Genomic DNA, 15,568 nt, shown 5'->3' with positions numbered 1-15,568 from the left:
GGGGGGAGGGGGGAGGGAGGGAATAGGGTGCTTTCCCTGCCAACTCATCTCCTATTTGAGGAGAGATGGCGTCTGGGCTGCAGCATGAGTGGCTTAGACTAGAAAGGTAGTTCCCAGGTTCTTACCTGGCCTTGGGCAGGGTACCCTCACGTGCTTCCTGATCCAGGTGCCCAGGACACCTTGAGTCTGTCTCCCTAGAGGTCCTCAGACTCCTCCCGTGGGCAGTCCCCTATCCTGGCCCTGGGGGATGCTGGGCACAGTCATCCCCAGGGCTGCCCCACCAAGACAGGCTCTGGCCACTGCAGTTTCCTGCTGGAGCCTTGGGCCATCGCCTTGCCACCTTCCAGCCCCTGGGTGAACACCTAGCCCATAGCTCTTGGGCCCTGGACTTGGACCTGAGGGTCCTTCTGTTGTGGATGGATCTTCCTGGCAGATTCAAAACACATCTTTGCTGGATGTCCCACGCTGGCTAGGCCCCCTCTCCACAGCACTGACATCTGTTTGTCAAGCCCCAACCAGACTGTGAGCTGAGGGTGGGGATAAGGTCTGACTTATGTGGACAGGATGTCCCAGGATGACACTCGCTTAAGCTCGTGGCCCCGGTAGTCTCTTCTGTGCGCTGCATACCCCCGCCCCCGTGCTGAGGTGCCTGCATTTGGCCACAGGCGCCTCTCCTGCCACCCTCCCTACCTCAGGCCAGTGTCAGGCACCTGTGGTTCCAGGCAGAAGCCCGAGTGCAGAGCCAGGTCCGGCAGACGGTCCCCAGGTGCCGATGGCCTTGCCCAGCTGCTCATGAACCTGAGCTCCCTCGCTGTGGCTGGTGAGTGACACCCCTCCCCCAGCCTGCTGTCCCTCCAGGGGGCCAGGCCTGGGCCCAGCTGACCTCTGTCTGCTTCTGGCCCCTCCTTTACCTGCCAGGCTCTCACTGAGCATGACTGTCTTGCCCATTTCCTCGTCTGTCCTTAACAGGAAGTTTATAGAACCGCTCAGGGACATTGCGTCTCTTATCTACCAGGCCCTCATCGGAGACGTGGCCACCTTGGTAGGCCTGGGCCTGGCCTTGGAGTAACCAGGAGGTCATGCTCTCCTTCTAGGATACAGCCCCCATGGTTCCCATAGGCTCTTCTCCATCTGACCAATGGCCTGGTGGGCAGCTGCCCCTTCTCCCCTGCAGGGCATCTTGGGGTGGGGGGAAAGGGTGAGGCAAGAGATCTGGTCCTCTCTCACCCGCCTGAGGCTGCTTGGAGGCAGAGTGCCCATCCCTGCCCACCTCCCACTCCAGGTGCAGCAGGGGCCGAGCCCCTTCCCCGCCCTCTGGCAGGTGCTGATTCAAGGTTCCCAGTGAGTGTTGCTGGGGTGGGTGGGGGAGTGGCTCACAGCACTCTCCCTGCCCTTCAGACCCTGGAGAACCACTGGCCCAATGGGCCGGCTTGTTTCCTGCACTGCCACCTCCCAAAACCTGGGGCTGCACGCCGTATGAAAGCAGCAGAGTTCCCACCTTTCAGGTGCAGGTGCTAGCACCGCCCTGCTGTGGACATGTGGTCGTCAAGAATGCAGGCTCTGGAGCCCTGTGACTGTGACCTTGGGCAAGTCACTTAACTCCTCTGCTTCCCTCTCCTCGGCTGCGAGATGGGGATAATGGCACCTATTCACAGGTGCTTGATGAGTGTTAGGTTTTTAGAATGAACTGAGTTCTGGAGGAGGCAGCAGGCGGAGTGATCAAGGCAGCACTGCATGTTCGTCTCTGAGCCTCTGTTTATTCAGCTGGAGAATGGGACACGCAGTTCCAGGGCTGCTGAGAATTAAAGTCCGTGTAACGGTGGGGCGTGGGAAGTGTCCTGCGGGCCCCATCTGGCCCATGGGGAAGACCTGCTTGGGGAAGACCTGCTTAGGAAAGGCTCGTCTGCGTGAGGGTGCTGGTTTGCCAGGCCCCTCCGCCATCCTGTAGACCCTGGTGATGTCTGTCCAGCCTGGTGTCCGCATGGCTGGCTCACCTTGCCAGGTAGACCCTTTCTCCTTATGTGTTGCAGGTACTGTCACTTCACCTCCAGAGAGACCATGCTAGGTCCCCACGTGTGGGTTTCCTTCCCTGTACCTTCTCCTTCAAACCCACAGAGCTCACTGGGTGTGTCTGAACTGTATCTTCATGCAAGGCCTCACGTGATGCTCGACAGCCTGGCTTGTGGAGGGCCAGGCGACCAAAGCCTGAAGAGAAGAGGGGCTCAGTGTTCACTGGCCAGCCTTGGCCCTCAGGCTCTTTCCTGCTTATCCCACCCCCTTCTCTCCTGTATCACCTACGGGGACTCTCATGGTAAGGGGGGCAGCTCGGGAGAACAAGGCTAGCATAACCTTCCCTCCCTAAGAAAAACACTAGCAGGGATGTTTTAGGCATCCTGACGGTTGGGGGAGCATCTTGCAGGGCCGCCTCCTAGTCCCTGGCCTGCCGTGGCCCTTGAGTCAGAAGTCGTGGAGAGAGGGGGCTGACCCAAGATAGGTGCAGATGTCAGGCTACTTTCCGGGTACCAAGGGGTAGAGGCTTGGGGGGCAGGGGACCTTCAGGGGTATGAATGAAAGCTTAAGTATTCCAGAAGTGCAGAGGAATCGGCCGCCAGCTACAGTCAACCTCTACATGGTGACCTTCCTGTTGACCCTCTCTGGCATCTTGGTGCTGGCTGCTATCTTTGGCCAGGTAAGCCCATGGTCTGGGCCCTGGGCTCCTGGGTCCCCTCACCGGGCCTGCCGGCTCTTCTGGAGGTCGAGGGAGCCTTTGGGGTAAGACTACACTTGAGTCCCCTTCCCTTCTAGGTCATGGTTTCAAAGGCCATCGCCCTGTGCGACCAAATCTCTCACGTCCCAGTGGGCCCAGCAGTCGCTGGAGCTTTGTGGGCCAAGGCCTTCACCTCCCTGGCTGTGGTCCAGGAAAGCTGCCTCCCCCTCCAAAGGCCCACCCTCCGCCCCTGAGAGGCTGTCAGCTCAGCTTCTGTCCTAGACCTTCCCCAGCCAGGTGGTCTGTTCTCTGAGCCTGGCTTGCCCTGCGGCACCAACCTTCCCTGGCACACAGCCAGGCCTCACCTCGGCCACCAGCACCCCAAGGCCTTTGGTCTGAGGGTGGCTGGCCCTAAGGCGGAGGTGGGGCTGGGACCAGGCCTTGCCCCCAAGAGTCCCCATGCCCACGCTTGACCCTGTCAGTCTTCTGCCCCCACCTCCTCCTCCTGTGGGCTCTGCTCTGAACCTCTCCTGTGTCCTCTAGGTCCTCCTGTGCCTAGAAACAAAAGCAGTCTTTTGTACCAGCTTCTGATTGCGCCGTGTCATTTAATTTTCCATAACCCAAAAGTACCGGAGTTTGGCTTGAGACCAATGATACCTCCAGCCCCACCACCGTGTCAGGCCAGGTGTGAGGGCGCCAGCTCTGTTCCCCTGTCCGCATCTTCTGCAGGCCTTCATCTTGCCCTGTTCCGCTCCCCAGGGCCTGACCTGAGTATGACGATGGTATTGAGTAGTTTTCCAGACCTTCTGGGGGGAGGTGGGTGCCGCCGTGGTTAGAGCATGCCTGGTGTCCCTGGTGTGGGTGGTGAGGCGCTGTCCCCCGCACCCTGCCTCTGTCGCGGCCCTGGGAGTCTAGTCCTTGGATGAGCTAGGAGGGAAGAAGCCCCCTTGCTGTGTGACCTCAGGTGGTGCCTTGCTGCTCTGGCTCTCGTTGTCAGGGTTGAGGCGCTGACTGTGGAAGGCTGGGGGCAGGGCCAGGAGGAGGAGAGGTTTGGGGTGCGGTTTTAGTGGCGGGAGCAACAGCGGGAAGGGGCGCCTGGGGGGTGGGGAAAGGACAAAAGCCAGGAGTCAGGAACAACAGTGTACCCAGAATGGTGCTACCTGCCCTCTCCTGGCTTTGGGGTCAAAGGGGACACTGAGTTGGGGCACGTGTCCCCACTTCTTCCGGGGCGTGGAGGAGTCGCTGCCTGGTCCTCCGGTGGTAGAGGCAAGCTCCCCTCCCCAGATCTCCTTCCCTGCTCCAGCTCTCCTGGCCACGTGGGGCCCTAAGTTCTGCCTCTGTCCACCCACCCTCTGCAGCATTTCTGGGACTAAGTGGAGCGCATTTAGAGGGTTCCGCTTGACCACCCCGGGTTCACCCCCCATGACAGAGGGGGTGAGCTTTTGGGGCACAGTGACTGTACCGCCCAGGCTCTGTCAACACCCACTGGGAAATGTTTGCACGAGGCCTTGGTGGCTGGGAGGCCGACCCCATCCAGAGTAAATGTCCCGGGGAGCAGGAAGAACTGACCTCTGTACCTGGACACTCTGAAGCAGGCCTTCCGCGTCAGCACCTGGGACGGGAAGGGTGGGGTCAGGCCAAGCTCCCTGGCTGGAAGCCCCTCAGTTCCTGGGGTGGGGAGTGACCCCTCAGCTTGACTCAGAGGGTCAAGGGCCCAGCCTGTCTCCCGGGAAAGAGACCCTGGCCCAGTCAGACACTCACCAGGACGAGGGTGAGTGCAAGAAGCCGAAGCCCCAGGACGATGAGCGCCACAGCATAGCTGGGGGTGGGGGTGTGAAGCTGACCTGAGGCTTCAGAACCAAGTGGGCAGATGATGGCTGGGTGGGTCCCCATTCTTCCAGACTACAGACCCCTGAGAAGGCAAAGCCAGGCCTGCAGAGGAGTCCCAGGCGAGGGGTCCTGGCCCAGAAGGAGCTACAGGAATAGAGCTGTAGAGCTGGGGCCACCTTGGAGGGCTCCCGGGAAGAGGAGGAGCCGGGCCTGGACCCTAAAAAGCAGCCAGCTGGGGGCTAGTCCAGGAGGAAGGGAGGGCCGGAGGGGGGAGCAGGGGCAGCAAGGCAACGAGCCTGAGGCAGGATGCAAACGGCCGGATGACACAGATACATAGAGGGAAGCCGGGAGAGAGGCACTGACCGAGGTCTGGGCTGACCATCTCCACGGAGAGGCCCTCAGCTTCCTGCAGGGCATGCAGACCCCGGAGCACGCAGTCCTGCACGAGGGCTCGGGCTGGCACGGCCCTGAAGAAGGTGGCACGCACCCTGGCAGTCAGTGGGTCGGGCCTGGCAGGAGGATCTTCACCAGCGTCAGGAGGCTAGACAGCCCAGGGGTCTCAGGAAGGCCGTTTTTCTGAGCCACTGGCCCCACCGCTAGAGTTCAGCCCTGGGTCCCAGGTCACCCAGAGCCACCACAGCCTTACTGGAACTTCTCCACCACCGCTTGGCCGAAGTTCTGCAGAGGCCTGAGGACGGTGGTCAGCTGGGGAGCAGAGAGGAGGAAGAGGGTCACAGCTGTACTGCAGCCTTGTTGGGTCCCCACACATGAAGCCTCCAGCCTCCTGCTCCTCCCTTCTCTCCCCCTGCCCCCACTTCACCCATCTCATCAGCATCCCCCGAAGTTTCTGGGACTTAGGGCTGCTTTTGTCCCGCAAGCCCTTGGTGAGGGGTTGGTCCAGGATCTGCAGCTACACTTCATACTGCACCAGCTCTGCTTTCCCCGCTAGAGGGGCGGAGAGGTGGGTGGGCATCAGCCTAAGCCCCCTATCCGGGGAGCCCTGGGAGAGGACCAAGCCCTGCCGCAGGGCTGCTCACCCCAACCTCTATGCTCTCAGCCAGCAGTCAGCCCCACCCAGGCTGAGGCTCAATCCCTCCCGCTGCCTGTTTACGTATAGCCCACGAGCTAAGAACAGTTTTTACCTTTTTAAATAGTTGAAAAACATCAAAAGGATAGTATTTTGTGGCACATCAAAGTTATGTGATATACAAGTTTCCGTATCCATCAAGTTGTATTGGCACACAGCCATGCCCATCTGTCTACGTATTGCCTGGGGCTGCCTTCTAGCTATAAGGGAGCAGTCGAGTAGCTGTGACAGATACGATGGCCCACAGAGCTTATCTATCCAGCTCCCCATCTGAGGCTCCGTAACTGATTCTTCTCGGTGGCCCCAGCACAAGAGTATTCGTGGTCGAAATGAAATTCTGTCCATTCTCCAGAGGAGGAACATTGAGACCCAGAGAGGTTGAGGCTGCTGACCAGAGACACACAGGGATCCCAGCCTTGACTCACCATTGGCCATGATGCTGGATTTCTGGACAGCAGGATCCATTATGTTCCGGGCCAGGTGATTGGCCAAGCCTGAGAGGTGGGTACAGATGGGGGTCTGGAACTTGTATTCGATGTAAACGCCCACCCACTGGTCCGCATTACTAGGGCGAGTACAAGAGGGGAGTGCAGGGGTTACAGCCTCTGCCAGCACATATTTCTAGAAGCAGGTATCCACCCTCCCACCCTAGCACACCCTCAGGCACTAGGGCTCCCTGCCTCCTAGGGCAGAGCTTCATAGGGCCAGCTGGAGCTCTCTGGGACAAAGCCCTCCCCTGGTGGCCCCCAGCCCATGGCTCCCATGGCCTGGCTCGGAGTCACGCCCCCCTCTGCCCCAGGGTGGCCCCCAGGAGAGGAGCAGGGCAGGCTGGGCAGCAGGGGAAGAGCCCAACCCACCTGAAGAGGAGCAGGGGCTCTTCCTGGGGACGCGCTGTATAGAATCCTGACGGCACAGGTGTGACCTGTGGGGAGTCCTGGAGGTCAGGGCAGGCCTGGGGACTGTCACTCCTGAGACCCAGCGTGGGATGGGGTGGGGGCAGGGCTGGGGTGAGGCAACTGAGCGTCTCCTTAAAGATTGCGTCCTGGGTGTCTCACTTCCTACCCTAGTGCTGGCCCTGGATAGGGGTGTCTGGTTACAGAGCCTGACCATATGCCCCTGGGACAGAGCTGTCACCCCCCTCAGGCAACCTCTCCACCCCCGGGCAGGGTGTCACCCCTCAAACGGGGGCCCATCAGGCAGGGCTGTGTGCCCTCCATGCCTGCCTCCCCCCACAGGGCCGTGGCTGGGTGCCGCCCCACGCCTCACCCCCAAGCCACGGAGGCCTGCAGTCAAGGAAGGCAAAGTGGGTGTCCCAGGCTTCGGAGGGAGGGCAAGAGGCCACCTCACCTGTCGGAGGATCGTCTTTTCCAGCAGGACAAAGGCGGCAGAGCCAGGCAGGAGGAGCGGGGGCTGGAAGGGCCTCATGGCCGTGAGATGGATGCTGGTGGTCTCCAGGGCCAGGTCGGTCAGGTTGGACCCTGCAGAGCCATGGCTGGGACTTCAGGAGGCCCCAGGAGCCTCCTGATCTACCACGCACTGCCTCATGGCCAGGGCGGGAGCTGGGCCCCTCTAGGGAGCACCCCCAGCCATCTGTGGGCAGGCGAGGAGGCACTGAGGTAGGGGGTCGGGGGGGTCGGGCAGAGACTCACCATCAGAGGCGAGGCTGCTCTCATCCAGGGACAGGTTCCCCAACATCTTCCCTGCGGCCTTCACTTTGCGGTACAGAGTCCAGAGGACTTCACGGGCAGAGGGGCCCGGGGCGAGGCCCCCAAACACAAGGGAGGCATTCACAGCTGCAGAGTCAGGCCTGGGGACAGAGACACATCCTTACCAGGGGTCCAGTGGGAGCAGGGAGGGCCCTGGGGGCTGGATGAGGACCTGACTGGTGCACAAGTAGGCCAGTGTCCCGAGGAAGGGGAATCCGCCGGGGGAGCCATGGACTGAGTCCCTGTGTGACAGCACCCCTCTGGGTCTCAGCTGCCTCCTCGCTAAAATGCGGACAATGATGCCTTTGCTGTAGGGTTGTGTGATGACTAATGGTGCAGCCAGCAGAGCACAAAGCAGGTGCTCGGGAAAGCAGGTTCCCCCGGACACCCCAACAAACTGGTTCTAATGGGAACACTGGGAATCCCGCCCAGGGAGACGGCCGCTGTGAGCAATCAGGAAGTCAACCTGAGCCAGACTGAGAAACACATCTTTGGTGGCATCACAGGAGCAGGGGATCTGGAGAGAGGGAGGTGACAGGCCTGAGGAATCTCTGAAAGCCTGTAGGAGGTGGACCAACTGGCCATGTCCTGAGGAGGCAGCCTGGCCTGAGCATGGGGTTGAAGGGGTTTGTGGGGAGAGATCTGAAAACAAGCAGCCTCGGGATCCAGATTTCCTTCATCCCTCCCCTGAGGACCCGTTTTCTGCTGTGCCGTCCTGGGGCTGGGGAGACAAAGCTTCTGTTCAGACCCAGGGCAGGGAATTCAGAGAGAGATTTCAGTTCATTAAAAGGGGAAACTTTCTAACCAACTTGGCTCAAGGCCTGGAAAGATAGTGGTGGTGAACTTCCCATCACTAGGTATAATCAAGCCTCTATCAAGGTCTACACCGAGCTCACAATTCACATGTGATGATTTGGACCTTCTCAACCTTTTTTATGAGATTGCAGGGCTGGCATCTGCTTGCAAATCTGGCTTTAGGTTCCCCCCCCCCCCAGTATCCCCAGGGGCTCAGAACCAGAAAGGGGATTTGCATCTGTTTACATGTCATTTATGGGCTCCTGGCCCCAGGGAAGTCCTCTGCCTTTCCCACCACATTCAGGCAATGCCTGGCACCCCTGCCCAAATTCTGCAGCTGGAATTGGGGCTCAAGCAGGCAGGAGGTCACCTGAGGTCACGCAGCCAGGGGCAGAACCAGATGTGGGCCTCCTGCCCGCCCGCTCAGGGCTTTTCCTGGCCCCTAAGGTGCTTCTAGCCTTGATGGGGCTGGGCACGGCGGGGCAGACTGGGCAAGTGCTCTTGTGGCCTGAGAAGACAACAGACCGGCTGGCAGGCAGGTGGTGGACCCTGAAAGACTCGCTCACTTACCTAAAGAGCAGGACACCGACACCCTCAAAGCTGGAGAAGGCCTCGTGATAGACAGACTGGAGCTGAGGACAGACAGAGGTATTTGAGGGTCATCGTGGCCCCCCACTCCTCCATAGCATCAGCCCACCCTCGTCCACTCTCATTATCTCTGGTCTGGCCCCTGCAATGGCCCCACTGGCCACCTGGACTGCCGGGGGCCACCCGAGACTTCCCCGCGTGGCCGCCAGGGACCACCTGCCAATCACCCTCTACTGAGAACCGCAGGGCGCCTCCAGCTGTCCAGCAAACACACAGCCTTCCCAGGCCTTTCCGTCTCTCTAGTTTTACTGAAAATCACTCTCCAATCCAATTGTCCTGTATCCCTACAGCCGCCACCCTGACATCACACCTGGACGACAGCCCCTCCTCCTAATTCTCCCCCTCCCACCCTGGGTTTCATGTCTTCTCCATGTAGCCCCTCTCTCCCATGGCCCTGGGCCTCAGCCTCTGCCCTCCTTTTCACCTCAGGGTCCTCACACACGCTGTTCCCTCTGTCTAGAAAGCCCCTCCCCATTTTATCTGGCTGCCTTCTCTCCATCCCAGTTAAAATTCCCCTTTCTCAGAAAGGTGTTCTCGGACTTCCCTGGTGGCGCAGTGGTTAAGAATCCGCCTGACAATGCAGGGGACACAGGTTCGAGCCCTGGTCCGGGAGGATCCCACATGCCGCGGAGCAACTAAGCCCGTGCACCACAACTACTGAGCCTGTGCTCTAGAGCCCACAAGCCACAACTACTGAGCCCGCGTGCCACAACTACTGAAGCCCACGCGCCAAGAGCCTGTGCTCGACAACAAGAGAAGCCAACAAGAGAAGCCACCGCAGTGAGAAGCCCACGCACCACAACAAAGAGCAGCCCCCACCCGCCGCAACTAGAGAAAGCCCGCACGCAGCAACGAAGACCCAACGCAGCCAATAAATAAATAAATTTATACTAAAAAAAAAAAAAGGAAAGAAAGGTGTTCTCTGGGCAACCCCCTAACCATGGCAACCTAAATCAGTCTTCTGTTTATCCCGTAACAGCTCCCCGCCCTCCTGGGAGAGCGCTCTCTCCACACCCACTCTCTGCAAGGGTCTCTGCCTGGCTCTCCCTTCCTGCTGGAGCCACGCATGGGACAGGGTCAGTTTTCTACCTTTTGGGCTCCCACCTTGCACACCACATGCTCCACCCCACACTGAGGAGAGGCACAGGGTGAGTTTCATTGACTCCACATTTCCAGAGCCCCTGTGGGCACCCAGCCCTGTGCCCGGCTGCCCTCAGGGAGCTGAGGTCTGCGGAGAGCCACAGGTTGGGGTGGGACGGTGTGGGAAAGGCAGCTCACAGAGGGAGGGATGCCGATTCTGCGGGGCAGGGGCTCTGAGTCACCGGGGGAGGCCACTCCAAGGAGGCAGCCTTCGCCAGGCAGCAAGGGCAGCGGAGGGCGCGAGGTGGCCCAGCCCATGCCAAAGCACAGAGGTGGGACGGGCCTGGGTGCTCAGAGGTAAGTGGGGTAGGGGGTGGGCTGGGGTCAGCACGGCTGAGCAGACGGAGGAAGAAGCCCGCACCTGATGTCGGATGTTTTCACTCAGCAGCTGGTACTCCAGGGAGGCAGGGTTCCCGAGTGCCGCTGAGAAGGCTTCATTGGTGATCCTGAAGGTCACAGAGTGAGTCACAAGACTGGGTCCTGGGGAGGGGGAGCCTGAGTCCTGCAATGAGACAGCTTGGCCGGGGTGAGGCAGGAAAGACGACTGGGAGGAGGCGGCACCTCCAGGGACGCTCGGGCAGCCGGCGGGAAGGCCAGAGACACATCCGAGGGAGTGGGTGGTCAAGGGGGCTGCGTTGGCAGGGACCACCGGCCCAGGCTGGACTGTCCACGGAAGAGCAGCCATCCCTGTAACCACCAGAGGTGGCAGGGCAGGTGGGACGCTGGAAACACTGAAGATAAGGCCTGAGGTTGTAGGTGGGAGCTCATATGCAGAAGCATCTCTGGAGAGGTTCTGGCTCCGGTGGTGAAGGGGGAAACTGGGGCCAGGACTGGTGATGGTGACGTTAGTGCAGGTGACGGGGATGAGGGTGGGGACGACAGTGGCAGTGATGCTGATGACGACTGTGGAGAGGGTACCGCTGAGGGCAATGGCAACATTGAAGGACCACTGGGTGCTGGACCCAGACTGGACGCCAGACCACTTCTGGGTGAGCCTGAGCCCACTGTGAGCGCTGTGGGGGCCGTGTCCGGCCCTGACCATACTGCTGCTACAGGGAGAAGAGGCTCTGTGGCAGCCAACGTGTTACTGATCGATGTAAACGCAAGTGGGCCCTGGGGTGCTGAGGACACGGCCTTCTCTGGGGCCTTTGGAGCCAATGTCAGAAGTGGGGCGGTCCCTGGGCTGAAGTTGCTGGCCCCTGATGCAGATGGCACCCAAGCATTGGGGCTGAAGGTGTGCCTGCCCACGGGCCAGGCCAGAGGTTGTGGAGAAGCCTGCGATGGTGACGTGGCAGCTATCTCTGGAGACCCGGTGACCAAGATCTCCTCTCCAGGTCCAGCCACGTAGGACACTGGCTGGGACTCAGGGGCCCTGTGGGCTGCAGGCTCAGCCACTGCTGATGGAGCTGGTCTGGGTGTGGCCCTGCCTGAGACCCCACTTGTTCCCAAAGGGGCAGGCTGGTCTGAGTGGAGAGGCAAGTCCAGGAGCGAGCCTAGAAGAGTCTGCTGGTCCCCAGGTGCCTCTGGAAAAAGGGCTCCTGCCTTCCTGCCAGGAGCCTCCCCTGGCCTCTTGGCTGAGGGAAAGACTCCAGCGAGGACTGTCACCAAGGCGTTTAATGATGGGAGGACTATCTTCTTGCTGTCCCCTTGCAAAGCAGATGGGCCAGAAGCCAAGGGAGACGAACCCAGGTCTTTGTGAGGAGGAAGACGGGGCAGGGCGGAAGCCGAGACCACCAGGACAGCTGCAAAACAGGAGAGGCCCGTTTTGCCAGCTGCTCGGTGGGGTGGGATTGGCCCACAGCCTCTTAGATGCCGGCCCTCCCTGCCTCCTCCCTCCTTTAGGGCGCCTGAGGAGACCCAAACCCTGGCCCCGGCTCTGCCCCAAACCACTGGGCTACCTCTGGAGAAACTTCCTTTCTCTGGCCCTAGCCCACCAGAGACAGGGGCACTCTGCCCTGCCACCAGACAGGGGGACAGTGAGGGTAAAGGGGCATACCTCAAGGGTTCCTCTCTTCTCTCCCATCCCAGCTCCACCCCACGGCAGGACCCCTCCTCAAAGGAGTCTTTTCTGGTGAGACGCAGGCTGCTTGAGGATGCTGGGAAGTGCTGTTCAACCTCCAGCAAGGAAACAAGGCAATTACCTTATTCCATTCCCAGAACACAGGATGCTTCTGGAGGGCTGAAGGGGGGTGGGGGGATGGGGAGGGGACCCATCTCTGACAGCTGTAATACCACACCTGGCTACAAGGGTGCACTGAGCCCCTTGGGGGCCAGCCCCATGCCAGGTTCCCCCAAGTGGGTGACGCTGAGTGCCCTCATGGAGCCCCAAGTGTGGGGGACTGAGCAGGGGATCCTGGCCCCATCTCAGGATCCTCTGAGCTGACCAAAGCCAGGCTGACATGAAGACAAGGAAGGTCAGCCCTGATGTGGGAGCCATGGAAGTCCCCCAGGTGAGTGGGCGGGGTCTAGGACAGGCCCCCCACCCCCAGGGGCCGCACCTTCACTTACCAGCCAGGAGAAGCCCAGCGGCTGGAAGCCACTGCCCGTTCATGCTGATGGCTCCCGCTCAGGCTGCCAAGCCTCCAGGACCAGATGCAAGGTGGCAGATGGAAGACTCCGCTCGGATCCCCCTTCAGGAAAGGAAGGTTGCCCAGCTGTGAGCTCTGGTTAGCTGAAGCCTCCAGCCACTCCCTGAGCTGCGTCTGCCTGGCCCCTTTCCGCACTTCTGCCCTGCAGCTCAGCTGCAAGCCGCTGCTGCCTGACCCTCCAGCAAAGCCCTTCTCCCTTTGGGCTGCAGACTCTGTTGAACGTGCCAGCCCCACAGCCCGAGAGGTTATAGGCCTGAAAACTTATTGAAGAAGAATGAAAAGTTCTGTCCAGTCTTCAAATGTGAGGTGGGTGCTCTTCGTGGACATGGTGAGGGTCTCAGTGGTGCAGATGATCCGGGCGCGGGTGGGGGCGTTAGTGGTGCTGACGGTGGGGTGGGGTGGCTGTGGCGACAGTGGCAGTCATGGTAGAGCTGTGATGATGCCAGAGGTGCTAACCGCGGTGGGAGCTCTGCTGGTGTCTAGGTAGAATGGGACTTAGGGGAGGGCAGTGACACTGACAGCCATGTCCCATCCCCTGCCCCAGCTCCTGAGGCACTTTTGTCCCTGCTCCCACCACGTTAGGCTAGGAGGGGAGTCTGGAGGAGGGCAGATCAGAGAACAGTCCCCATCTTGCCCGCCCCTACTGGGCCCCTGTGGAATCCTGGCCAGAGACCTGGACTGGGGATGTTGGGTGTGGAGATGGGTGGGCTTTGGGTTGAGGGGTCCTTCCCTGGTACCCCCGCAGACCTGGCATTCTGGGCAGACCCAGAACGGTGTGGAGTCTCAACCAGAGCCTCCTCCTGGTTGTTGCTGCAGTCATTCCTGCTTTCTGCTCGCCACCCCTCTTCCTCCCCCTGCCCCTGCAGACACAGGAGGAGAAGGACCAGGGCGGCCCTAAGAAGCTTTGAGCTGCTGAGGGCAGGAAGGGCAGGGGTCTGGTGCCTTCACGGGAGCCAGCTCGGCTTGGGGCTCAGACCATGCTCTGCATCCCTCCCCCGCCAATCCCACCCCTGGCAGCTGTAGGAAGTTTTCAGCTCTTTCAAAGCCTCTCCCACCAGGCTCCTGGCCTGTGTGTGACCTCCGAGAGGGTCAGTGACCTGTCTGCCCCAGGTCACTCACGACAGGCAGACCGCAGAAACCCCTTAAGGGGAGATAATCCCTAGAACCCTTCACAGCAGGAAATCAGGCTGGAAACTCCAGCCCTCCTCGCCTGCCTCTTGCCACCACCCAGCAACTCCTACCTGGAGGCACTCCTTCCTCTAAGGGAAAAATCCTCCATGGTCCGACCCAGCCCTAACACATATATCATCCCAGGATCAGGCAAACCCCTCAGCCCAGCCCTTTCCCTCTGTTCAATCACAGCTCAACTGCTTTATAAACCTGCACTCCTGTGTCTGCACCCCAGCCCCTTCGGGGTGAAGAGGTTTAAGTGTCCAGGCCTGGCCAGGTTGTGGGGTGGATGCCCTCCTCAGGGCAGGCTTTGGTCTTTGACAACTTATACCTCCGGTCCTAGTTCCATTGCCCCCATTCTCCCACCTGCCCTTCCATAAGCGGCCCCCCAGCCCTGACTCCGGCCTGTGACCCCATCTCCCAGGCCAGCCAACCCACTCTGGCACCCCCATTCCATCTTCCTTGCCTGTGCTCCCAGGATGCCCAGGTCTTACCTGGTGATGCCAGGAAGCCTCTGTCTCCGGAGATGTCAGTGTTCCACAAAGGAGGGAGTGATTGCAGAAACCCCAACCTCTGCCCAGGCTGGCAGGTCTGCCCCCTTCCCAGGCACCCTCAGGGCCAGGAAGATTTGATTTCTGATGGCTCCAGTCCAAGAGCAAAGGCCACTCACACCCTAGGACACTGGGTCCTCATCTCCCGGCCCCTTCAGCGCCCCTCCTGGCCAGGCCAGGCCAGTCTAGGTGAGGCTGGGGCCAAAGCTGGGGGCAGGGCTGAAGATTCTCTCAGCTCTGAGGCCAGCTTAACAGCGATGGTCAAAGCAGGAGCTCCCAGGGACAGGAGAGGGATGAGGGACAGAAGCATGCCTGAAGACCACTGCACACCACTGGGCAAGGGCTCTGGGTTCAGGCTGCAGTGGTGGGAGATGAGCACGTGCTCACTGTCCCCATTCAAGCCCCTGCTGATCAGGAACAATTTTACAGAGAAAGCTCAATCAAGAGCTAGAGATCAGGGCTCAGCCTGTGTCTAGGATCAGGGCTTAGGTTATGCACAAGGATGGGGCTCAGTCTATGACAGGGCTGGTGCTGGAATTTGCACTTGAGCTGGGCTAGACCTGGGGTCTCGCTGCTCTTCCCTTGCGCTCCAACAGGATGGCCATCCCAACACCTGAAATAAACTGTTCCTCGTACCTGAAATAAATTGAGTGGGAATTCTAGCTTGAGATCAAGGATTTCAATACAAGAACTTTTAGAAGATTCACAGCTTCTGGGGCAGGATGGGGATCTGGTACCAAGGGTTGGTTAGTATTCCTCTTCTTGTGGAACAGCTCAAGCCCCTCAACCAGGCCCTTCCCTGGCACTGCAGCCGGTGCCAGTGCCTCCCTCCTGCTCCTGAGCTCCACAGCCCTGAGAGGACCACAGTCTAGCGTGATTATAGTCTGACTGTTCTGTGTAAGAGCTCTGCACTGCCCCCATGCCCCATTCCTAACACAGCGGAGTACAGAGGGGAACCCTCTCTCTCTGTGATCATCGGAAGTGGTGGCTTCCTGGGGCAGGAGGAGGGTCTGCACTGGGGGTCATCCTGTGACCCTAGTCCAGCACCAAAAGAGAGGGTGTGTGGAGACCCAAAGAGTCCTGGAGAACATGACAGCAGTGGGCAAGGTGGGACCCCAAAGGGAGGAACAAGACAGGTGGTCCCAGGGCTGACCAGGCAGACATTTGCCTAGACACACCGGCAGTGGGGCTGGCAGATGCTCAGCTTCGCCTATGTACCTTCCGGAGGTAAGGCCTCTCCAGCTTCGAAGGTGGGCCTCCCCTTCCTGGCTCTCTCTCCCGGGCTCCGAGCCCTCTGGTGGAGGAGTGGGGGTGGGGTGAGGGATCAGCTTACACTCCTCATGTGC

The 15,568-nt window shown here is 60.1% G+C and overlaps 1 protein-coding gene across 2 annotated transcripts; it reads right to left on the bottom strand.

Annotated features, from left to right (window-relative positions):
• Window positions 1-35: 35 nt before the first annotated feature.
• LOC112410894 (taste receptor cell protein 1) lies at window positions 36-13,343 on the bottom strand. Of its 2 annotated transcripts, XM_024761708.1 has the most exons (8): window positions 12,422-13,343; window positions 10,275-11,655; window positions 8,696-8,757; window positions 7,274-7,431; window positions 6,972-7,102; window positions 6,482-6,546; window positions 6,050-6,189; window positions 36-5,242 (listed from the first exon to the last, which is right to left on the bottom strand). In XM_024761708.1, the coding sequence occupies exons 2-8, from the start codon at window positions 10,953-10,955 to the stop codon at window positions 5,097-5,099; spliced, it is 1,383 nt and encodes a 460-aa protein (XP_024617476.1). In that variant the 5' UTR covers window positions 10,956-11,655; window positions 12,422-13,343; the 3' UTR covers window positions 36-5,096. The 2 variants fall into 2 exon arrangements, with proteins under 2 accessions (XP_024617476.1, XP_024617475.1); XM_024761707.1 differs by lacking the exon at window positions 12,422-13,343 and adding an exon at window positions 11,910-11,932 and having other exon boundaries at window positions 5,112-6,189.
• Between the last annotated feature and the right edge of the window lie 2,225 nt (window positions 13,344-15,568).

This window comes from Neophocaena asiaeorientalis, unplaced genomic scaffold (genome assembly GCF_003031525.2).
Source record: "Neophocaena asiaeorientalis asiaeorientalis breed wild unplaced genomic scaffold, Neophocaena_asiaeorientalis_V1.1 scaffold54, whole genome shotgun sequence".
In the NCBI taxonomy this organism is placed as follows: domain Eukaryota; kingdom Metazoa; phylum Chordata; class Mammalia; order Artiodactyla; family Phocoenidae; genus Neophocaena; species Neophocaena asiaeorientalis.
The sequence above is the reverse complement of the archived record's forward strand: the minus strand, read 5'-3'. Positions and strand labels throughout refer to the sequence as shown.

Excerpts from the sequence above, each read along its gene's own strand:
- LOC112410894 (XM_024761707.1), bottom strand. The coding sequence starts at position 10,955 with ATGGTCAGGGCCGGACACGGCCCCCACAGCGCTCACAGTGGGCTCAGG. Across the intron at positions 7,432-8,695 it reads GTCGGTGTCCTGCTCTTTAG|GCCTGACTCTGCAGCTGTGA; the intron begins GTAAGTGAGCGA and ends CTCTGTCCCCAG. Across the intron at positions 6,190-6,481 it reads GAGCCCCTGCTCCTCTTCAG|TAATGCGGACCAGTGGGTGG; the intron begins GTGGGTTGGGCT and ends TACTCGCCCTAG.